This window comes from Chelmon rostratus, chromosome 2, assembly GCF_017976325.1.
Source record: "Chelmon rostratus isolate fCheRos1 chromosome 2, fCheRos1.pri, whole genome shotgun sequence".
Lineage (NCBI taxonomy): Eukaryota > Metazoa > Chordata > Actinopteri > Chaetodontiformes > Chaetodontidae > Chelmon > Chelmon rostratus.
In genome coordinates, this window is record NC_055659.1 from 15,281,356 (window position 1) to 15,305,785 (window position 24,430).

Genomic DNA, 24,430 nt, shown 5'->3' on the forward strand with positions numbered 1-24,430 from the left:
CACTCTACAACCACCTTGAAAATTAGAATAATAAAACACTTGACAGTCTCAATACCCAACATTGCAAGCTTAAAGATGGGATTTATTGCAACCCATTGCATTGGATTAGAGTCTGATCAATACTGTTTTTATATCAGATGTTTTTAAAAACAAGGATATATTATATGTAATTACTTAATTGTGACCAAGTTGTGCAATTAAAAGTTGTAAATAATGGACAATACTTCTTAAAATACCTCAGGCATGACATTTCTGCACTGACACTTTTCAATTACTGTCCCACACATAGTCGCCAATGCTGTGGTATCTGCAATAAGCTAATGTCTGCAGATGCCTATCATCCTGGCCAATTAATCGGTCTAGCTCCAAACTGGATTGTAGACTTGTACTAAAAAAAAGTTATCCAATTAAGTTGCTCAAGCAGCCAACCATGACTGCTTAGTATCCTTACATAAATGCAATTAGTGGTTGTATTCCAACAAATAGTTTGGATGAGATTAAGAGGACCTGCAAGACAACCTTTAGTATTTCTCCTGACAAGTACAGCCAACATAGAGCAGACAATAGACTACTCTGTTCAGATTTACACTCAGTGGTCTGAGTATACATTCAGTACATGAACAACAAATACAAATCCATTTAAAACAATTAAGCAAACTGTTTTACTGAAGATTTTATTTATTAATTCTATTTGTGCTTTTTATAACTTATAGCACATAAACTGAATCCCAACCACCCTCAAAAAAAAATGACAACGTGAGCAGTGCTGCACCCCCCTAGTGACAGGTTGGATGGGAGAGGATACAGTTTAAAAGAAAGGAAAACAAACAAACAAAAAAGGCACAACCAGCGCTAGCTGCATCCCCTGGAGTTGTCTTGAAATGCACCAGCCAGTCACATGGACAGAAAAGGGCCACTAGCCATGCCACAAAGGAAGGGTAAAGTATACACTTAAGTTACCCATCAATCCAACATTTCTCACTAGCAGTAGCCCTTTATCTGTGAACTTCAGGGGGGGAATTAAAGTTGAACAAGACAAAGGAATGCTACCAGCTCTTGGTGACTTTGTCTCACAGTTTTCAGTTGAACTGCAGGATAGTTTCACCTTCCCCCATACCAAGAAAAGGAAAAAATAGCTATATACAGGGAGAATAAGATTCTTTCCCATGGTCTGTACAATTGGGCCTATACATTATTTACTGCGTAGAGCCAAATACAAATAAAAAAAAAAAGGAAAAAAATTCACTCAGTCGGCAAAACTCCTCGCCATCGCTCGTCCTTCTATTTCTGCTGACAAGCCACTTCAAAAGCAGTGACTTCACGGTTGAAGACAAAGCATGGCAGGGTTAGACTGTCCAGGTCTGTGCTCTTTCAAATTAAAGTTCACATTTTTATGGTAGGAGGAGGTGGAGATGGGCAAAAAGACAAAAACAAAAAAAATCTTGCTATCCAGTACAGTGTTTATTTTCTCATGGCCGGAACTCCAGCTCATCCACACTTATGACCTTTGCCGGCATGGAGGGGAGTGGCTGTTCTAGCACGTCTGATCCGAACCACTTGGCAAGGCCTAGAGGGGAGCTGCCCCCATGTCGCTGGGAGCCGTTTGTCCGGTGAGGGCCTTGGCTCTGTGACTGAGGGCCTGGGACACTTGGATGTACTGCAAGGAGACAAAATGATAGTTTAATTTAAATGTTAGAACATTAAAAAAAATGGAAATGAAAAATGAAATGAAATGAAAAAAATTGAAGTGAAAATTGAAATACCTCTTAGAAGTCCTAAATAAATTTAAACTAAACTATTTCTTACTTTTATCACACTTTTATTTTTAGGTTATTCTATATGGCACAAATATGATGCAATGCAAGACACGACTGTAGTTTTGTTTGACGACAGAACAACAGTTTTCTGATTGGCTCTACCTGCTTTGCAAACTCAAAGCCTGAAAATGACAAAATACTCTCCGTACAGTTCCACATACAGAATCTAACTTATCGAGTTCAACGTACAACTAGACAGACTCATGTTGAAAACCTACAGATAATCCAAATCTAGAGCGGCCATAAGGCTGCCACTATTGCATCCCCATACTTAGTCGTAATATTTGACTTTACTTCCACTCACTTGGTCTCTGTTGCTGAAGTTGCTGCTGCATTACTGCTAACTGCATCTGAGTATTGGCTCTGGGAGGTAGAAGTGGATGCCCTGATGCACTTAAGGGGTACAGCGGTTGTCCAAGCAGGGCAGGAGGCAAGCCTTGAAGTTGTGCAAGGTCAACATGTGGAGGAAATATACCTGGTGTGTGCAATTAAAGAATTACATCAGAGGTCATTAAAGTGAGATGTTGAACATCAGGTACTTTACAAAAAGTCATTACAGTTAAAAACACAAAGAAGTTTTACAAAAGATGAGAACATGGAGAAAACAAAACACTAACCTGCTTGCACAAGAGCAGGTCCAAGTTGCTGGGGTTGGATACCCTGCGCCAGCATTCGCTGAACCACATTTGGGTGGAGCTGGGGAGGAGGGCGCACCATAGGTACATGGGATAGCAGCGGTACCGGATAGATGGGGCGAGGGAAAGATGAGGAGTGTCCTGGAGGTGCCATGGTGGACGTATGGTGTCCAGCGGAGCCAGGCCTGAGGCGCTCCTGGTCCTTGTTTGACAAGGTCTGCGAGCCAGCCTTTCCTCCCCCAGACTGGGCAGCATTCCCATCCATCACTTCCAGGTATAGATTTGGGGAGCCGCTGTCTGTAATCACACCCCAAATCCCAATGTTACAGTGTTGTAGTACTTGGGCTAAGTTCAAATCAGGATTTGTGGGTAGTTTAATGTCTGTACCATCTTGACAGTGCGTTGCTGCCTCTTCCTTGGTCTCCGAACGACTTGATGGCTCATCTCTAATTTTGTCTTTTGTCGCATACATTTTGCGGATCACAGATGTGGGTGTAAATGACGGGGACAACTGAAGTAAAAAAAAAAAAACAAAAAAAACATTGATACTGGTTGTATCAAGAGGTGAAAATACAGATGAAAGTTGAAAGTCTCTAACTTTCATTGGCAACTCAGAACAACGATGCCTGAAAGGTTATGCTCACCATGCTGGTGACAGCATTGGCTGGAGAGTTTCTTCCAGCGGGCTGAGGGCCTGGACCAGGGGAGCGATTTGCACGCTGCAGTCTGTGGACCACAAGCACATCAGCCATATGTAACTACCAGATGTTAGACAATCCTGGCTATTTGGCTTGGGTGCATACATTCAGTACATCGATGTGTGGCAATATGTAGCAAAATATTGCCCATGATTGTCAAGAGAATTTTATTCTTTTTACATTGTATGCAGTACTGCTGTAATGTGCAGCACACCAAGCTGCATTTTCCATCATTCCAGTTACTGCAAAAAATTAACAGAACAAGTAGCCCAATACAAATGTGTCCTCATAGGACATGAATCTCACTGATTAACTAGAGCAGTATTAATCACATTCAACTCTAATTATTTCTCTATGAATACATATTATACAGTATTTAAAAACAGGTTAAAAAAAACCCAAAAACTAACCTATTTCGAAAAGATTTATCCTGTGGTTGCTTGTAGCCAGACTGGAACGAGTGGTGGGCATGAAGCGCAAGATCCTGTTGGAATGCCAGAGCTTCAAGGTCTGCCTGATTCACGGGCATGGACAGCGCCCTCATCTGGACAAACAAAATACACACAAGTGAAGAGATCTTGCTTCAAGGCAGTCAATGTGACCTCTTTTTCACTGAAAACTGATATACTATGCAGGCAAGCTGAGAAACGCTACATGCAATTAAATGTTAAAATATGAAATATGTGTGGTTATCTTTTCATATCCAAGCCATCAGTGCCATTCTTATTACTGTTTACACCAAAAACAGGTGCAATTTAATTATATGTACAGTAATAAAGCAATTAATCCAAGCTAACATCTTCAAACATTTGTTACCTGTTGCTGTGCAGCAGAGCCAGGGCTGATAGACCTGTGTACATCAGCAAACTGTTCTGGCAGCATAGGCTGAGGACCAACAGGAAAACCTTGAGGTAGGTCAGGGAGAAAAACTATAAATGATCCAGCTTGTCTGACCAACACCATCTATGTCATGCAATCAGGGCTGTAAGTAAGTTTGGAGCTTGACAATGACACACTTAATATTGCTTCACATATAAAGTTTTCCATTGTATGTATTGTATTAAAATCTATCCAAGAATATTTAATTAGCAATACATTGCTTGAGGCAGTCCTGATGACATTTCATTAAAAAACATTTGCGATTCCATAATTCCAGGTACTCTTCTGAGCTCATTTCTGATGATGCACTCATGAAGTCTGTAGCTAAAGCCTTATGATTTTAAAAGACAGAAAGGTCAATGCATACAATGTACATTCCTCCCAATTCCAAGTTATGGTTTTGCAGCGAACTTACCTGCTGAAGGTTGCAACCGACTGTTAAAGTAGTCAGGTGAGGGTGCCCTCTGTGGAAAGAGAGGGGGTGACGGGCCCTTATGTAGTAGGCCATGTAGAGGGGCCGAGGTCGTTGGGCCCTCAGAGTTGCCCAACAGATTGCCAAGTATTGAAGGGGAGCCACTACGAGCAGGACCTCCCAAGAGCTCCTATAATATCAGCACACGCACACGTTCCAATATAAACAAGGCTCAATTCACTTTGTTATTGGTCTGGCAGTCAGATTTAGGTGCAAAACTACTGTTCATAAAATGTGGGACTGTGCATTTTCCCCTCATTAAGTTGCTAAATTGGGACCTAGCAACCATTCACAACAGCTCTAGTAAAGAAGCGCTGCTGGACGCAGCAGTACAAGGTTATAATGTTCTTAGACATTTAATCTTTATGTTTTGGTTGCCCCCCCAAACACAATCTGAACTAGTCAAGTTTAACAAGTGCATATACTGTGCGCTGTTGCAGATTTTTGCTGCAGGCACAGCCTCTATTTTAAATATAGTATTGAAATAAGGCTGCCTCGGTCTGACTGCAACAAAGGTGAATAATAAGTTTCAAATGTAATTTTTCTCCAGCAGGAGTGTGCAGAGGTTCAGTCTGACATGCTGTCTGGAGGCTACAGGATTCCCACACTTGCAATCATTTTTGAGCCCTATTTCGAGGGTCTATACCAGGCATGTCAAACTCATTCCATAAAGGGCCGTGTGGCTGCAGGTTTTTGTTCTAAGCAAGGAGGAGCACACCAGGCCAACCAATCAACATTAAGGGTTCACTTAGTTATCAGCTGAAGACTGAGATCAGCTGATTAATTGATTCCAGCCTGGTGTGCTCCTCCTTGGTTGCAACGAAAACCTGCAGCCACACGGCCCTTTATGGAATCAGTTTGACATGCCTGGTCTATACAGTGCAGTGTTGAAGCATTGAAGGGCTAGCAAGTCTTGCTACAGCAATGCATATTTTCATGTACCCAGTAGGGTAGTCTTAAAAGTTGTCATTTAAGCAGCCTTTGTCTGAATTCAAAACATTGTAGACCTGAACTGAAATGGACAGAAGACAGAACAGGTTGGAAACTGGAAATGGACTCAAGGACAATGTATAATCACAATGTATGATACAATGAATATAACTTGCGCCAGCCTCAATTCTGTTAATAGGAACTCAGTTGCCCTGTGAAGACCTCTAGCCTATAATAAACATTTACAACATCTGCTTGAGAGGATAGTCAACATACACACCTGAAATATGTTTTTCTGCTGCTGAGCAGGCACTGGAGCTTCAGACATTGTCACCACTGCTGGGTCTGAAGGCTGCTGCATTGTACAGGGAGAAAGACTTTGTTGCAGGTGCAATACAACCAACAATAATTTCCTTGTAAAAACCCATCTCAGTAAGAAATGTAGAGCTTTAGGGAGGCATTTTAAAGTACATCAATGGCATGCAAATTGGCCCTCAAGTATCTGACCACCTGGTGTAAAATTTGCACGTTTATCCAATATAAAATTAGTGAAATCTCCTTAACCTGCTAAACTGCAAGACCACTGAGATGGATTTGTACATGCAAGTCACAATCAACTTCTCCATCCAACCTCTAAAACCATTAAACAAATTTATGCCCATCACTTTCAAGTCCATTCATGAAATTTTCAACAAGTGGATTAATCTAGGTTAAGTTTAAAAAGCTTGCATGCAGCAACACACGAGGACAGACTTGTATGAACCGCTACCAGTTTCACTGCAACATACAAAATGTTGTTGGTTGTCCAGTCTAAGTCTGGGTCAATATAAACAAAGATATTAAAATACTTACATTGTTTGTGTTGGTTTTAGGGTGAGTTGGCAGAGTTCCACTTGCCTTCATGCTGCTGACCAGTTTATTAAAGGCCGACATGTCGGAGTCACGTGAGTGTGGACGGGTGCTGGTGCCACCAGTTAAAGCCTCCTCTAAATGTTCAGCCATGAAGGGCGTGCCATTTCCCCTCTGTGGAGGTGGCACCTTTCGCACCTGTGGTTCTGAGCCCAGCTTCATCCCCTTCATCTCTCCCTCCACTTCCTCCAGCGAGAGAACAGCTCCACAGTTAGCTGGGGACAGATGGGTATAATTAAACTTTATGTAGCACTTTTCAAAACAAAAAAGGAAAAAATGGCAATAAAAAAAAACAAATAGAAGTCAGCTCAGATGCCTGAACAAAGACAGTCTGGTCACCGTTAACAGCCGTTCAGATACTCAAAGGGCTGCATCGGTTTGCAGCTTGTTACTACAGGTGCCAGTGAGACTATGAAATGTAAAATAAGTCCAGTTTCATAAGCCATCATATGCCTTGATCTATTTCAGACATCCAAACACTGCACAGAGATTTATGATGCTACGCGACAGATTTTAACAACTCAAAAGAGTTACTACAGCAACAATCATTTCATCTGGTCTCAATGACCATGAAGTCATTCACATTACAAAATAATTTACCAAAAACATGCACATGGATGCATTTGAAGTTAAACAAATCACATATGTAAGTATTTACATGAAAGCTGTAAAAGCAATAGTACAAAATTTTAACATTGACAAAAAATCCAGTCTCTTCAGAGCGTATTAGCAACCTGGCAGCTGGATGCTGGACACAGCATTAGGAATGCAACTGTAAATATCTGGAAGAACAGAACGGTCGAGAGAAGTCTTAAAAGCCATGAACACCACTGACCTACCTAAACTTTAATCTCTAACAGTTCAAATATGGATATTCTTTTGTTTTTAAATTACGACACCATCAAACTAGGGTTGGGCAATATGACAACGCAGGCATTGAGACAAAAGACTTGTCAAAACATATATTGCTATACCTTTTCCACAGAGGTATCAATCCAGTTAATATATCTGGTAGTTCTAGGCAATGCTACAGGTCAGTGAGCAGGACAAGTGTATGGCCATACTGGATTTATAGGAGTTTGTTTCAGTTACTCAGATATGTATTTCACTGGATTACCCAGAAACATCCGCATCTGGTTTTTCCGTCAGAAATGTGTTCTCAGTTGAATTTTTATTAAGTGCACTGCAATCACAACACACGTTACCATGCACAAATTAAACCCATATTGCCGAACCATGCATGAACAAGTTATCTAGTACTCGGCAGTAAAAATTATGACATGGTATAACTGCAGATGTTTTAGTGAACTGGCACTCACTGCTTTCCCGTAGCCGAGCCTTGTTGACTGACAGGGTGGAAAGAAGAGGCTTCAGGTCTATTTTGGCCTTGTGCAGCAGCTCCAGGATGTCCACCTTCTCCTTACACTCAGATGACTGAATAGGTGTGAAGTATGGGGCAGGGCCGTGGTGACCAGGGGACGTGCAACGGGGCTCAAGCCCTTCAGAGGACCAAAACAGTCCAAGATTTAGGAAATCCATCACAGAAACAAAAGCAAAAATCTAATATGCAATCATTGGAGAATGGCAAAGTAAAAGAGCAGGTTGGTGACGAACTTCAACGATTTTAATGCCATGCCCAAAGACTGGGGTACAGTCAAGGTTGGCTCGTTTCAGTAGTGTATTTTCATACAGTAAGGAACAATAATGCCCTGAATGTACTTCCAGGGGCTTGTTCCGTGCTGCAGACTTATTGAAATATTTGGAGAATAAAATCATGCACATTGAAATTTACCTGCAAGTTTTTCCAGTTCCTCGTGAGGAGTGGACCTCAGACTGCTGGACCGGCTGCCTGAGGGGCTCATGTTACTGGAGAACCACTGACTGAAGCGACTAGCCGATACAGGGCCCTCCCCCAAAACGTCCTCTATCATCTGTAAGACACAAACAGGCACAGCTGAGACAGAGTGGAAAACAAAAATGGGCAGACCGAAGAGTACAAGGACAAAGGTGACACTTACGTTTAGAGCGTTTTCCATCGATTTAGCACAAAATGCGCTAGAAGACTGAGGTCAGTGTCAGTGAATGCATTGCTGTTTGACCATGTGTTGTTTTTATGCCACAAACCAATTAGTACACAACTCTTCGATATTAAGTCTGCGGACAGGTTCACTTAGGTGTCCAATTAGTAGCAGGCCTAATGTAGCTATAATGATGGGCATAAATTTGGATCATTGATACCTTTTTAACCCCATGCAGTAGCCCACAGACAAAAAAAAGAAAGTGCACCATTCAGTGACAATTCCCACCATATAGCAAGTTCAATGAGATCAAGCCAATGCAGCAGAGGTAATCTTGTGCTGAAACAAAGTATCTGCAAACTTAATACCAGGCTTCAAAAAGGCTCGTTTATTTATTAAAAAACATGAACCTGAGCAGACTTTGGAATCTGTCAGGTGAAAACTGTGTCACAACTGTCAACCTAGCCTCTAAAATGTGCTTCATCATGATATAAATACATGGAAAAGCCAGTCTGGTTTGAGGGGAAGGTATAGATACTCGACCTGAAAACCTCTACTGGTTGGCTTGGCGCAAAATACTATGTAAGAAGGAAAAAGGAGTTATAAATGCCATCCCATCTGTGATATTCACACCTTTAAACATCAACAAAACCACACAGTGCACCCCAAGTACTTACAGAGGCCAGTCCTGGCATGGTCTTCTCCAGATTGAAGAATTCATTGAAGTCAAAGTCTCCAGCTGATTGTTCAGGCAGAACATCAGGGTGGGGAACCTCCTGATCAGCAGAGGACTGCAAAATCACATCTTGCTCTCCGGCCTGTCCACCGTTACATTCCACTGCTGCACACAATAAATGTGAAAACAAAAACCCAAATCTTAAGAATCCCTAATGTGATAGCAGTCACACTACACAAGATATTAAAATAATATCACACCATTAAAGTATCTGAAGTAACAAAATACAAAAATTGGGCAAACTGAATTCTGTAGAACAAGGCCTTTACATGCCTTCTTTTAAAGACTCTGCCCGCTTTCTTGACCGCTTGGACTTGCGTTTATCATCTTCCAGGATTTTGTCGTCAAATCCGATGAGCTCAATTGTCTCAGACTGGCTGGTGGGACCCCCAGAGAACCACTCTGGCTCCTCCTCTGCATAAGAGTCATTCCTTCTCCTTTCACTAAACACACGTTTGTCACCAAAATCTCTCTGCAAAGGATCAGACAAGACAAACATAAGGTCACTGTGTTTGTACTTCTCATGTTGCTCAGAGTTAGATCAAATGAAATGGACCATTCTTGAAATACACTCTGGAGAAACTGCACTGAGGAAGCAGGATTCCTCGGTCTAAGCAGCACCTTCCTCATTCTAATAAGTAGCAAGTAAGTCATGACTGCTTTTCTAAAATGTGATAAACTAGAATGATATCCAATTCTCATAAAACATTTTCAAAGTTTAAGGCTCTATTTCACCTGCTCATTTCTCTTGTCAGCTTCCTTTACACGTTTCATAGGTAGTTTTTTGAGACACTATGAAGGGCATATGCACCTGTGATTTGGTGGACTTTCTTGGCAACCTACTTAAATTAGCACTGCAAAGAAATGCCAACCTGAACACACTGAATGCTTCGCATCTCAATGCTGAGGGAAACACATTATTGATAAACGGACAGCAATGAGCACCAACCCTGAATCTTTTATCCTTAAAGTCCCTCTCACGTTCCCTCTCTTTCTCTGCACGAGCTTCTCTCTCAAAGGCTCGGGCAGCAATTATGCGGCCACTGCCGATTCTGCGTGCGGCTCCTAGACGGAGACTCTCATTCTCCTTATTTTCCAGGGGGCTGATTGGCCTGCGGGCATGAGGTGCAAGTGCAGCGTTGCCTTGACATCCACCTCCAAAGCTGCGTCGCTGCGGGCTCAGTATGACATCCAGATCATCCTCCTTTAACCGCTCACGAGGATCTGAACACAGTGCAGTAGACAGGCTCAGTTTTACATATTTAAAGTACATAGAAAAAAAAACACCCAAAGTCACATCCTTACAAAACCTACAATCCAGAACCAGCCGAGATTGAAGTTTGGGTTTTAACTTTGTCACAAAAAATATAATTTCTTCCTCATATATACATTGCTTTGAACCGATGTTTTTCTCGGTCATGAAATCCAAGTTTATAGCACAATAGACGCATGAGTTTGATGTCATTGTTTGGCAATACGTTGCTGTCAGAAAAAAATGCTGGTATCAATAAAAGGAATTGATAAGCTCGGAGGGATCAGATTCAGATGGTTCTAACAATTTAGAACTGGTTTTCAACTGACAACAGGGCTTGATTCCCATCCTCACCTACAGACAGGAAGATAATTTAAATGATTTCTATGACATTTACCTGGGATTCTTCGTTTCAAAGGAACTCTCTCATCAACATAGTCCTTCTTAAAACCTTCCACTGGAGAGCTACGCTCTGAAGCGGGATACAGTGAAGCATGCCACTTCTCAGGGTCCCAGACACCATCACTGTAACAAAAACACCATTAGAACCACCATTTGGATAAATGCTTGGCTAAAATGATTCCTGAGTAAAAATCTCAACTATTTCTGAGTCAAGAGGGGTAATGTCATTTTCTATCATATCAGATAATTTTCATTGCATTCCCTTGTCTAAAAAGCATTGATTAAATATCTGGAATGAGAATGGCAGGGCTCTAAAGAATTGACAATTATTCAAGTAGAAAACACATAAAAGACTGACAATGGATTAGGTGTTAGGAGGGGAGGAGGGTGGGGGGAGACCAAAGCAAATATCTGCCACATAAGCACAGGCTTTCTTGGCATTTCTTGGATGGTTGTTAAAGGTTGAAAAAACATCACAATATTTTATGTATCAACAGGTGTCCTGAAAACCTGCTGTCATTCATTCACATCTCAAATTTGTATGCAATCCATACAGAATGTATTTATTAAAAAGTAAATAAATATAAGCATGTCAGGTCAAAGATGGCTTCCTTGATTTAATTACTTGAATAAAACACTCAAACGGTCCACACTTACATTGCCTCTACAATTTACAAGACTAAAATAATAAACACGTGATCTACAGACCAAACAATTGTTTTACATGCGCTTTTATTCTCATGAAGACATCACAAGACCCAACACCAGAATCCATCTTTGACCAGCCACTTGCAGCTGTATGTGCTCAATATTCTTCAAGGGTCTAAATGGTTTACACTGGGAATAGAGACTGAAGTAAATGTGACAAAAGAATGTTCATATATACACCCCAGGTTAACCAAGGTTACAAAATTCATCAATTAATGTCTGTTGTTGTTGCACACTCTTTTCGAATTACCAATGAAAGCCACTCATGTTGGAGACTCAAATGCTTAAGCTTTTTCCTTCTCATCAGCTTCATTCTCATCAGGGAAGACATATCTATGACCAGATACCTAGTTAAGCCAATTACTGTCAAAGAGAAGCTTTGAAGCTTTTCAATGCACTACATTTAAACTCTCATTGTACAAGATTAGTCTTGCTCTCCTTGTTGGCCCACATAATATTAGGACACAATCTGAATAATATCACGTGGATTATGTATGGTGTGGATTTTTACATCAGAGGAAATAAATTCTTACCTGTCATATTTCTCAGACAGACACTCTGGTCTTTCATTGGAGACTGGCAGTTCTTTTATTTCCAGAAGCTCCTCCTGCATATAATTGATCATGGTTAATTTCTATTTGGAAGAAGTCTGTGTGGTCACTAAACTATCATGTTATTGGTAGTTCTCATCACCTTGGTGTATCTGAAAGGAGCTGTGGCTGCTGGCTGTTGTTTAACATTGTCCTCAGCATCGTTCTCCATGACTGATTTCAGACGCAGAGCAAACAGCTTCCAGCCCAACAATGACTCTGTTCCTGTTGTAAACAAAGTTAACGTTTCTAAGTTAGTCAAGCATGACAATAACGGTTTCATTTACTTCATTTGGATCCGTCTCGACAGAGAGGATAACTGTTTCGGTTGACGTTGATCAATTGATCACTGGTGTCGATCAAATCAATGAAAGCATTTTTCAAATTGAAGTAGCACCGTGTCATTCTAGCGCTGATGTAATTTTAAACTTGTTTGCGTGGAAAAGCAAAAATAAAAAAGGTGTCCTGGCTTCCAACATGAACAAACAGCACAATCAAAAATAATCAAATTAACAATTAAGTTCACCTAACGTCCAGCCAATTTGCATGCGGACAGTTCAACAAACGCTGCAAGCTAATTAGCAAGTTAATTGACAACAGCCAGAGACCGCTGACATGAGTCGAGACTTGTCAATTACAGTAATTTACCTAGCGTTAGCGTTAATTGACACATTGCCCGCAGCGTCTAGACTACGAACGAAGCTATTTTGAAGAAAATCCATAGAACGTTGATGTTACTCAACCAAATCTACTGCTAAATGAATCATCTCTTTACTAAGTTTAAAAAAAAAAAACATTCGCTAACAATTAGCCCAGGAATTGGTAGAGTTAGCTAGGCTAGCGCCCCACGGTTAACTGTAGCGTTAAACCTCGCTCATGGTATAGAATTTGAACAAGTAACTGGTTAGCTGCTACATTAAGAAAAAAAACAAAAGGCCAACTTACTCAGCTTGAATGCTGCGTGGAATACTGGATGCTAACGGTCAAGCAGCGGCAGTTCACGTTAGTTAGCTAGCTAGCAAACCTAGCACTTTTAGCTAGCTAGCTAACTAGCTGGGGAATGGGGATAATGCCCACCCAGCAAGTACCAAATCTAAAGCCGGCTGAGTTGTAGCAGTGATTTCAGCAAAAGCACAGTGTTCTGGGGTAACTAAACACAACAACACAGGTCCAAATAACAAATTAATTCACACGGAGACTGTGTAATCTCAGTTAATTGTCTGGTCTTTCTCTGTTTTCTAAGTCGTAGCAGCAATTTTCCTCTGATCACCGCTTTAAGAAGGTCCTAGGAAAGATTACATTGTGTCCATCGCGCCTTTGTAGAATTAAAAGTAGTCTCGCGTGCATCAGCTGTGTTGTTTTTAAATATTCAAATCATACTAAATAACTACAATATAGAATTATGAAAACAATGGGAAAAAATGTAATTTGCTTTATGGTGGCGCAACTTACACTAAACTTAGAATATTCAAGAGGCACTATTTGGGGCAGCTACGCATCGTCGTGGGATGTGCCCGATTTGTATCTCTAGCATAGCCGTCCACTGGAGGTTCTTTGTATCAACGTTAGACCCCGCCCTTACGAGCTGTCAAGGAGAGACATTGCAAGTAGCCGTTATTCTGAAAGGACCCCGGGTGCGTTCCTGACTCCGCACTGCGCAGCGAGAATAAATAGCCACAATTTGAACTCTTTAAAAGGGAGAAGGTCTTATAACCGTTGCTTCACTTACAGTCTGTAAAGATTAGAAAATAGTGTAAAAACGCCAGAGAGACACATTTAACGTCCACATCCGGAACTTAGTGCATTATGTAGTGCGTATCGGCGCCGCCTGTTGCCATTGACTGCGCCTGAAACGCACCCCGGTGTCGCACCCACGTTCACGTGACAAGAAAAAACAAACGCGCGCCACTTAGTTACCCAAACAACTGCTTCATAATGACGAAGGATACAAATGGCTTACACCTGTCGTAAAGTTTTGGTCTTTTTAGCTTTTATTTCAAATGTGGTGTTCTACAGTTCTGTACACCTGTGGTCTAATTTAATACAATGCAAAGTAACAGCAGAAAGCCAGATCCAATAAGACCCCGACCAAGCTGTGTCAGTTCTGGTGATGAAACAAAACAAGTCCGCAAAGTTCATACCAGGAGAGTTCCTTACAGAGTTGGATACACTTGGAACAAAGGTGGAAGGCTCAAGGAGCTAAGAATAAGGTGCCGATGCACTCTCTGTATTTCAGCGTACACTCATCATTTATAGCTTATCTAACTTAGTTACTATCACCTTCTGCAGGCACTTGGCAAGGAAGTTCCTGAAGATATGGATTCAGAATACCTTTGGCCGAATTTTTCTTCATAAAGCCAGGTAACGTGTTACACTCATTTTGCAAACTGGATTTGTTGATATATATATAAAAAACTTATTGTTTTATATTTAAAGATAGGATCACATGCTGTTTGCCACTTTCAAATGTCCTACCTTAGCTTGAGTTTTCTAATCTAAGGGAATATTGCATGTTGCAGGTCCCACTATAAGAGCGTGGTCTTGAGACGAGCCTTTGAAGGATGGAGAGACGAGTGGTGGATGTCCAGGAGGGAGTGGAGTCTTACAATGCGGGCAGAGTGTCACTATAGGTACAGGATACAGTCTTGTACCTCAGTCGCTGGTCACAGACTGTACTTGTGTCTGCTACTGATGTATTTTGCCTTTCAGGTATTATCTGTATAGCTTGGCATTCCATCGCTGGCGGACGTTTATGTCATTACAGAGGGAAAAGAAGAGCAAAATCCAAAATGCACAATCATTTGGTACGATTTTGCCACATACAATGAGGGTGTATCTAACCTCAAAGCCTCATGTTTTGTTATATATCACAAGCATCTGTATTGCCTTTAATCACATTGTTTCCTTAACTAGCTGACAGGCAACGGATGCGTCTGGTTTGGGACAGATGGGAGCTTTTCACAGAGATGAGGCGAATGAAGAACAGAATGCTTGAATCTGCCCTTAAGCTGAACAGACTCACAACCCTGCAGTAGGATCATTGTATCTATAAATTAGACCAAACTTGTAATGCTTATCTGATTATTTGTTTGAAGTGTTGCCTTTTTTTCCCTTGTGCAGTTCAGCGTGGAGCCTGTGGCAGACAAGGCTGCAGCAGCATCGAGACTTTTACTCCTTAGAGGATCAAGCCCTGAAACAAAGGGCACTAACTTTACAGAGCAGGGTAAAGACACGATCCAACGTTCCTGCAAATCATCTACTGAGAAAAATTATGTGTGATTATTACTGATCTCCTTCCTGTATATTTGTGCTGTTCTGTTTTTAAGACTTGGCTTCAGTGGAAAGAAATGCACACAGCTGCTTTTTGCCAGAGAGAAAAAGAATCCAAAGCTGCACTTCACTTTATCCTCAGACTGAAAAGAAATACATTACATCACTGGAAAACTTATGTGTCACATCTTCAAATCAAGAAAAAGTCACAAGGTCATTATTCTTTGAATATAGATCACAAGCTCATGCATACTATACCTCTCATGTGCATTCACTTTTAAGCTACAATTTTTTTTTTTTTTTCAGCTGTGGCTCAGCGTGCTTACCATCTCCACCTGGTGATGATGTGCTGGAGTAAATGGAGCAAAGCCCTGCATCGCAAACAGAGTGAGGAGGACCGTTTGCACGCTGCAGAGAGTTGGGCCGTACAGAGCACTCAGCGCAGAGCAGTGGAATACTGGAGAGCTTGTATCCTAAACATAAAACAAACATACCTTCCATTTGCATCCCTCAATGGAAACTACGGGATAGTAAGAGCTTATAGTTATCAGTACAGCTGTTTGACTCTTGAGCTTGTCACTAGATGTGGCGTTGTGCAGAGAAGAGGATGAAAGAAACAGGATTGCAACTCAGCATCATCATCATCATGCGCTGGTGAGATCCCTGGAAAAGTAAGCAACTGCGTAGAAGTAGAGAGAACAATAATTCAATGTATTGATCACTGCGGGCTCTTGTTGCAGCATGCTGGATTGCAGGGACTTTCTCTTAATGTCATCTGGAACAAAATGCACCGACTGAACCACAACATGGCCGTCCAACATTATCATCAAACTGTAACTGATGAGTACTCCATCATCCTAATACTACAGTGTCAATTACATACTTTTGAAAGCTTCTGATGGTTTAATGTTTGTGTTTCTCATAGTTAACAAGTAAGTATTGGAAGCTGTGGCAGGACCGTCTAGAGGAGGCCGAAGATAAGAGTTTTCAACCCCTAACCGAGATGGCACTGACTAACCACAGGTGCTTTTATTTACCTTTCCCACTCTCTGCCAGGAGCTGTGTTTGACCAAGAGTGAAAAATATATGAATTTCTTCATGTTGTAGCATCCTAGCTACAAACATGTTGCATATTTCATATAAAGTTGTTCCTGTTTGCATAATTTGTACTGAAAGTTTGACTGAAATAGTTTTTCTCTTTACAGCATGTCCCTGTTGAGCAGCTGTTTTCACCACTGGAGAGAGAAACTTGCTGAGCAGAGACACATGCAGGTATTTTTAGATCAAACACATGACTAGCAGACCAGAAATAAGGACACATTTCTATAGATACTCTAATATTATTCTGTGTACATTTCCAACATAATATCACAGCTTCAGAATTTAGGCAAAAATATGAGGGATATTTGTGTGACCGCAAATAGTTAAATTGCAAGCTCAAAAATGTCATGTGTTTCTTCAGGAATTGGAGCGTCGTGCAGACATTTGGTTTGCTGAACGCATGCTGCCCCGTTGTTTCAACTCGTGGGTTGACTTTACTCTGCAGAGGAGACTCCATGAACGGAGGAGACACAAGGCAGAAGTCTATAATCAGTGAGTTACCATCCCAATTAATACTTGTGCTGGAATTAATATCCAAACTAAGAGAGTTTGTCTGACTGTTGTGATTTCTTTGTTCGTGTGTTATCAGGCAGCGTCAGTACACTTGGGTGTTTTACACCTGGTGGAGACAATCAGAGAAACACAAAGAGCAGACGCTTTCTGAGCGGATGGTATGTTAGACACAGTCTACAGCATGTTGTTGATTAAGAGCACAGCTGAGTCTCAGATACTGACCGATAACTTGACGTTGTCAGGCAATCCTACACGAGGAGCGGTGCCACTTGCAGAGAGCTTGGGGTCACTGGAGGCAGCGGACAGAGCAGCAGATCAGTGAGGAGGAGAAACAGGTGGCTTCAGACAGTCTCTATCTGCACAGACTGCTTCACAAGACGATGTCACAGTGGAAGGACAACAGCAGTGAGATACGAGACAGGTGAAGCAAACCAAGCCCTGCTGAAGTGATTAAGCAGAGCGGTGAACTTGCTGGTCTGCTGACTAAACACATATCTTTGAATGCATTTGTTTGCATGTCAGGAGGAACCGAGAGCTGCAGGCTTGTCATCAGGGTGACCTGCGGCACATGAGATGGGCTGTGGAAAAATGGAAACAGGTGAGTGTGTAGTATTTTCTCTGTGTTGCTTGCACAACATCTGTTCACATAAAACCTGATAGGTCTGGAAACTCATATCGTCATCTGAGCTGTTCTGTTAGCATCCCCGGTAGCCTGCATAGTGTCGCAATGAGACCCAAGCACTAATGTGTCATATGGCATCTGATTGAAAGGCTCATCATTGGATTATAACGAAGCTCTCATGTATTGTAAGCAAACTTTTATGTAAAATTTGTTTGAAAATCAACGAAGCAGTGACACACATTAGATGCACAGTTATGTGTGTGTGTGTGTGTGTGTGTGTGTGTGTGTGTGGCTGGTGTTTGGTCAGTTTGTTCAGAGCCAGCGAGTGAAGAAAAGCAGACTGAAGCAGATGCAGTGCTACCATGAAGTTAAACTTCTCAGACACACATTTGAGGCCTGGAAGGTACATCAGAATTTTCTAATCACATGATTTCTTAAGGTTGAGGTCATAAAGACAAAGTTAAGGCTGATACACTGTGGCCTTCTGTATTCACAGAAACACCACCTACAGATGTGTCAGATCTACGGCCATGCAGAGGAACTTTACAGACAACAAAAACGGGACTTTCTCAGGTATTGAACTCGGATATTTATGTATATAAGTCTAGGTTTTAATTTCTTTAATTAGAAACCACCGGTGTGGGACCACTAAACACTGTCACTGACCTGCATGTTCCCATTTCCTCTGTCTGAATGATTCATATCAGCTCCATCTCCTCAGGCTCAATAATTTCTCTCTGCAGGAAGGTTCTGTATGTTTGGAGGGAGAACGCAGTGTTGCAGATGGAAGTCAGGCTCGTGGAGCGACAAGCACAGAATCACTTTCAGCATTTTGTTCAACTAAAGGTTATAAACCAGCCTCAAACTATCATTGTTATTCCTTGTCAGAGCCTTTGCTCATTGCCTTCTATATCTGTCAAGGTGTTTCTTGCTTGGAGAGAGGTAACAACACATGCAGTGTCAAGGCGCCACCAGCAGGGGGAAGTAGTCATGAGGGCTCAGAGGTCCATACATCAGGGTAAGAACAGAACTCCTTTTTTACGGACACTGAGAACGGCCAGTCATTTTTCGAAATGTCACTGTCTTGAGATAACATAGATCATTTTATTCTGATAATAGCTTAATTTATTGCGTTATCTTAAGAAAACAATAAGCAGATTTCTGCAAGTATATCTCAAGATCACGGGATGATTATGGAGAACTCAAAAATTATTGTCTAGTTCATTTGAGTTACATCATTAGAGCAGACACTCTGGTTTTATCGTTAGCAAACAAACCCACCAAAGCCTAAAACAGGGACCTGAAGCCTAAAGACATTAGTAAGGTCATCCGGTTTGCTGTGAGACTTGCAAGTCCATCCCACTGGACCCCCGCAGCATCTCCACATAGCCGACTGACACCTGTTGACTGTGATCCCGGACTTTTATCAACAAATTTATGGCGTAGCTACTTTAGCAGGATGTGATGTGTACTCAAATGAACATGGATCAATCTGGTGTGCTCATCAGTAGTGGGTACTCCTTGATCTGACATTTACAGTTTGAGTCAGTTATCACAGCTGACTATCCATGCATGGTGGCATGCATGGTAGTAGTTTTCTTTTAAAAGCATTTATTTAGTCAAGAAATCTTGATTTTGTATTCAAAAATAAATATCCTTCCTTTTAGCCTTTCTGCCATTTTGTCCCAGACAAATAGGAGCTGCTGTCATCTACTTCTGTTGTATCATATAATTCTACCACAGATTTGACAGCATTAAGTAAATTTTGTATTGTTAAGATGAGGCATGTGTACCTGACTTGTTGTACACTTTTTAACCTGATGTTTCCCGTGTTCAGTGCGGCTGCTGTGGTCTTTCAGACGATGGAGAAAGCAAACCAGGGAGGCTCGGAGAGAGAGGATCTGCATGGAAAAATCCAGACGGCACCATGACTCCAAACTCCTTTCCAAAGCACTGAAATCATGGAAAGAGCATCACAACCAATATCAGAAAAATAAGGTTTCACTTCATTTTCGGCTGTTATGTAAAGCTGCACTGTGACTTCATGCTGTAACATGACTTTTTAAATTATGATTATTTTATAGGTAATGAAACGACAGGGACTCTTTTTGCTGAGGTTAAAGATGTACCAGAGATACTTTGAACAGTGGACAGTGAAGGTTTGTTAATATTCTTTTTCATACAAACACTCAAGCCTCTTAAGTGGCTCTGATTTTTACACGCAAAGATGCCTTTACTTGACATAAGGAGCACTACTCAGCCAGTAAAACAGTTGTATAATGTCCACTGTGGATCTGGAGGAGCTTTGTTAAGTAAAAATAACTCTGATGCATTGATGAAAGGACCCAGGTTTTTTTGTTTAGTTTTTTAAGCTTGACCCATAGTAGAGACAGAAAGTCAGGCTATCTCAGCCTCTGCTGCTTTGATTTGGACTATTCTTTTTAAACAATGCCTCTAACATGCCCACCAACTATGAAGGAAATATAAAGTAAAATACTAAATCGCTGGAGTAGCCCTTGTAAATTGATAATAGCAGCCAGAAGCAGAGACAGAGAAATGGGGACGAGTAGCCTCATTTGTATGATGTTGTTTCTTTTGTTGCTAATTGTTGCTAATTGTTGTGCCTTCTATATGGGAGCGATAACAGACTGACACAGTATATGTGCTTTCATTTGGTGTGTTTAAGCTGGCCATGACTTTGGTTTCCTTCCTACTAACAGCTGCAGCACAGACGGAGAGAAGCTGAGCAGACGGAGCGAGCGCTCTGGCACTGGTCCCTCTCTCTTCAGGCCAAGGTAACACCTGCCTGCACATTCTTCTCTCTTTGCAAAACTGAGCACTGAATCTGTAGCACCGGCGCTCACGTGGTTTCATGTGTGTGGACATCGTTATATGAACCCGCTGCAGGTGTTGCTTGGATGGAGACTGTGGGTCGCTGAGCAGCGCAGGAAACAAGAGCAGACGGCCAGAGCTGCACAGGTCTACAGAGACCAGCTGCTGAGGGAGGGCGTGACGCGCATCCTCACGTACGCTGCTCACATGAATGACCTCACGACGAGCCTAACGCAGTACAGCCAAGAGCAGGTGGGTATCTGTGTGTGTGTTTGTGTCACTTCAGACGTTAAATTTGACCTCACCAAGTCTGCCTGTGTCCTGCAGAGGTCGAGAAATCTCCAGAGAGTGGTTAAGCGCTGTGCTATGCGCTGGAAGCAGCGGGCGCTGTGCAAGCCACGAACGCAGCAAGAGGTCAAAGGGCAACCGTCGAAAAAGAGTGTGACCTTCTGTTTGACTGCACCTGGAGTTAAGAGTGTTGCTCCGTCTGACTCAATGGAGCAGGAGACTGAAGATGAAATGCTCAGGAAGCTGTGAGTCTGAGCCCCTGACAGGCTGTGAATCTGTGTTCAGCATATGGACTCAGTCTTAGACAGTTTTTCATTTTTTTGCAGACTGCTCAGCCGTACGCTTCGTCGTCAGCCACGTCGCCGCGAGGACTTGTTTGAGTCTCCACTGAACATAAAGTAATGTTTTTTTTCTACATACTTACTTACATACATTATTTTTAAAGGATCAGCGTGTAGGATTTTGTGGCATCGAGCGGTGAGGGTACAGATTGCCACCAGCTTAAAACCCCTCGATTCACCCTCCGCTTTGCCAGAATTGTTTTTTTTCCCTGCATGGGGAAGTCATGACCCGCTCTACTTGGCCAGTACTGCCTTTTTTGGTTGCAGAAGCATAGCAGGGCAGGTCATGCCATTGCTATCCTGGGGAAAGAAACATTGCCTCCCCTTTCTAGTGTGTAGCAGAACCTGCAGTGTTCGCTCAAGATGCTAAAGGCTCTTGAGCCAGTGCTAGATTTGTCCATCTGGGCTGCTGTAGAAACATGGCAGTGCAACATGGCCAACTCTGTGGAACAGGACCTGCTCCCTCTGTAGATAGAAAGAACTCATTCTAAGGTAACAAAAATACAACAGGTGATTATCCACTAAAAAAAACATGGAAACACACTTATGAATATCATATTCCATTTCTCCCAATATACCCCCCCCCAAAAAAAAAAAAAAATCCTGCACACTGGCCCTTTAAATACTACATTTAAAATTAGAAATCCCATTAAATCGAAATATTATCTTAAAACTCCATCTCCTTCTCTGACAAAAGTGTTTTCTCTTGTTTTGTAGCACCGGCGCTGAAACAGCCCCAAAACCATCACAGCTCCATCCTGTTAAAGTCCCCGTGACCTCCACACATCAGAGCATCATCATATCTCATGTGTCGTCCTCTGAGCCTTGTACATCCACCATGGACTCTCCTCAGGAGACCCAAGATGTTCTTTTACCGCCCTCGGCTTTCACAACCACCTTGACCAAAGATACGGTACTAATCATCTGTTCAACTCGGACAGACATCCGGATGTATTCAGTGCTAAATGGACGAACCTGACATGGGTTTTATCGTCTCCTTTTTTTCCCTAAGTTGGGGAAGACCAGCAGCTCAGATCTTGGAGATGCTCCACTTGTGCCTCCCCTTAAGCAACACTCATCAGCTTATCCAGGTATGATAGCTGCACTTTTTCACCAAGACGGGTTATTCTTCCAATTGAACATCAAATAAAACGATTGTCTAACATGTGAACAAATGCCGTGATCTAAACAACTTGTTGTGCTTCTTCAAGACTCCACATCCAGCGGAGAAACTGCAGCGACAGATCCAACTTCAGCTCTGACCGGAGAGCTGCTCAGCATCCAGTTGGACATGAAGACATACCAACAGGACAAGAAGCAGCTCCGGTAATAAATCAGTGAGAACAATGTTTCCATTCTTGTTGACTTGTTGAACACGTTGTCTACACAGTAACTGATTTTTGATTGTATGTGTGTGTGTTCACTCAGGTCTTGGCAAAGACTGAAGGAGGTATTACATAGTTGGCTGCAGACCAGCGGAAAGGACGAACAAATGGAAAAAGATGCTGTTGGTCAAGAGTTGCAGGAGGTAAGACGACGTGTCACAATACGAGCAGAAGTGTCAGCACTTGAATGGCACTTAAATTTGTAGATTAACCTTTACTAATGATATGGCATTACAGTATAAAATATAGAATTCATATATAATTTAAATGTGTAATCATGTTGCATAGTTTCTTAAAGATACAGTCCTGATTTAGTCGTTGCATCCAAAATCTCCACATTTTTTGAAATTCAACGCAGTTCACATTTGCGTTTCAAACATCAGCACTCAACATCAATCAAGTGCATCTTGATTTTGTTCAGATAGTCAAAAAAAACCTAACCAAACCATCAGTACTAACACGTGTTGTGTTCGTCAGTGGCCCCAACAGTCAAGGTGATTTAGCTTCTTTAAGCATGATTTAACTTCAACTAACTGTAAGTAGCAAATAGAAATAATAAAATGAGAAAATACTCATTTTATCCACACAGTTTGACCAGCGAAAAAAGAGATATTCATAACTAACTAAGAATTCTGCTGTGTGATAAAAAGATATTTACCTGTCTGAGTTTCTGTAATTATGAAGAGAGAGCGACGGGCCTTGTGAGGTGTTGATCATGAGGAAAGTTATTTCAAGGTAACTTCCCAAATTACCTCCACTGGTGTCTTAAATTATGCATGCATTCTTTTGAGGACAATAAATCACTGGCTGTGAAAAAAGCAGCAATCAGAGGTCACTTAAGTGGAAACACCATGAAATCACCAGTGGCGGAATGTAACCAAGTACTTTTACTCAAGTACTGTACTTAAGTACAAACTTGAGGTACTTGGGGAATTCCATTTTATGCAACTTTACACTTCTGCTCCACTACACCTCAGAGGCAAACATTGTACTTTTTACTCCATTACATTTACAGTTTCAGTTACTTCAGATTACGATTTTCATACCCTTCCTGTCCAGTGAAAACCACACATTTCCAAACTTGCTGATTTAGAATTTTTCTGAAAAACTGAAGGCTCAAGTGTTCCTTCACGGTTTGAGAAAATTATTTAAAAGCCCTCTGGATTAGCTAGAAAATACATCCTCACAAAGATGAAAACAGGCTGTTTTTCTGAGCTGATGAAAAGTTAACTTGATAGAGATACATGGTTCTCACAGGACAGCGAGGCTACAAACATATGATGTAAAATGAGCTCAACCTTAAACATCTGCAGCAGTAAAATGCAACATACACATGAGTGTCAGTAATATTAATCCAGAAACATGAAATATAGTAAAACACTGACAGGGAGCATTTTACTGCACAGTGAGTACTTTTACTTTTCATAATTTAAGTACATTTTACTGGTTATACTTCAATACTTTCACTGCAGTTAAGGATCTGAGTACTTCTTTAACCACTGGAAATCACTTGCACTCAAAGTTTTTCTGCCTGTTTTTTGATGTTGACAGTTGGAGGAGCGCATCGACAGACTGTCCACTGAACTGGCAAAACGGAAACCAGCGATGCTGCGACACGTTGAGAGGATCCAGCATTTACACACAGTCCTCAGAGATCATTCTGTGTTTACAACATTACAGGAAATAGCGCTCATACGCTCCAAAAGTGCCGACACCTGCTGACCATTTAACCGCTGTTCATCTGCTTGGATCACATTTCTTATAATAACATAAAGACTGAAGGAGTGAATTAGAAAACTGCTCACCAGCTGATGCAGTTGAAATTGAACATTTTTACCTCTTCTGCACTCAGCTTGTGAGGAGAAAATGTCCACATATTGCTATTTGTTTGTTAAATATCATAGAAAGGGTCTTTAAATCGACTGGGCATATCAGAAAAGCATCTGCTCCAGCTTTCTCTGCTACATCTACACCTAAAATTTAGAAAAAAACGCTGGCTAGGGGTCGTCCTTGTGACAGATGTGGCTAAATA

The 24,430-nt window shown here is 41.6% G+C and overlaps 2 protein-coding genes across 3 annotated transcripts; one reads left to right on the top strand and one right to left on the bottom strand.

Annotated features, from left to right (window-relative positions):
- Positions 1-106: 106 nt before the first annotated feature.
- On the bottom strand, positions 107-13,306 carry eif4enif1 (eukaryotic translation initiation factor 4E nuclear import factor 1). The gene is made up of 19 exons (XM_041961907.1): positions 12,992-13,306; positions 12,150-12,271; positions 11,990-12,063; positions 10,744-10,871; positions 10,044-10,318; positions 9,368-9,566; positions 9,036-9,199; positions 8,133-8,271; positions 7,660-7,839; positions 6,284-6,555; positions 5,712-5,786; positions 4,445-4,631; positions 3,967-4,055; positions 3,561-3,694; positions 3,097-3,178; positions 2,840-2,963; positions 2,435-2,749; positions 2,122-2,292; positions 107-1,657 (listed from the first exon to the last, which is right to left on the bottom strand). The coding sequence occupies exons 2-19, from the start codon at positions 12,216-12,218 to the stop codon at positions 1,470-1,472; spliced, it is 2,865 nt and encodes a 954-aa protein (XP_041817841.1). The 5' UTR covers positions 12,219-12,271; positions 12,992-13,306; the 3' UTR covers positions 107-1,469.
- Positions 13,307-13,962: 656 nt separating this feature from the next.
- Positions 13,963-24,145, top strand: sfi1 (SFI1 centrin binding protein). Of its 2 annotated transcripts, XM_041950436.1 has the most exons (31): positions 13,963-14,256; positions 14,336-14,407; positions 14,566-14,676; positions 14,756-14,850; positions 14,960-15,077; positions 15,167-15,269; positions 15,373-15,529; positions 15,623-15,784; positions 15,900-15,970; positions 16,057-16,149; positions 16,242-16,339; positions 16,522-16,588; positions 16,779-16,909; positions 17,007-17,088; positions 17,173-17,351; positions 17,453-17,528; positions 17,860-17,955; positions 18,049-18,125; positions 18,296-18,398; positions 18,474-18,570; positions 19,390-19,550; positions 19,637-19,711; positions 20,273-20,347; positions 20,460-20,636; positions 20,712-20,917; positions 20,999-21,070; positions 21,731-21,926; positions 22,026-22,104; positions 22,225-22,339; positions 22,442-22,541; positions 23,950-24,145. In XM_041950436.1, exons 1-31 carry the CDS (start codon positions 14,093-14,095, stop codon positions 24,118-24,120), a joined length of 3,579 nt encoding a protein of 1,192 aa, XP_041806370.1. In that variant the 5' UTR covers positions 13,963-14,092; the 3' UTR covers positions 24,121-24,145. The 2 variants fall into 2 exon arrangements, with proteins under 2 accessions (XP_041806370.1, XP_041806379.1); XM_041950445.1 differs by lacking the exon at positions 19,637-19,711.
- The last annotated feature ends 285 nt before the right edge of the window (positions 24,146-24,430 follow it).

Bases quoted from the DNA above. Each gene is read 5' to 3' on its own strand.
- eif4enif1 (XM_041961907.1), bottom strand. From the start codon at position 12,218: ATGGAGAACGATGCTGAGGACAATGTTAAACAACAGCCAGCAGCCACA. The intron at 4,056-4,444 runs GTAAGTTCGCTG...ACCTACCTCAAG, and splicing joins TCGGTTGCAACCTTCAGCAG to GTTTTCCTGTTGGTCCTCAG. The intron at 1,658-2,121 runs GTGAGTGGAAGT...GTCTCCTTGCAG, and splicing joins ACTTCAGCAACAGAGACCAA to TACATCCAAGTGTCCCAGGC.
- sfi1 (XM_041950436.1), top strand. From the start codon at position 14,093: ATGCAAAGTAACAGCAGAAAGCCAGATCCAATAAGACCCCGACCAAGC. The intron at 14,408-14,565 runs GTAACGTGTTAC...TGCATGTTGCAG, and splicing joins ATTTTTCTTCATAAAGCCAG to GTCCCACTATAAGAGCGTGG. The intron at 17,529-17,859 runs GTGAGTGTGTAG...GTGTTTGGTCAG, and splicing joins CTGTGGAAAAATGGAAACAG to TTTGTTCAGAGCCAGCGAGT.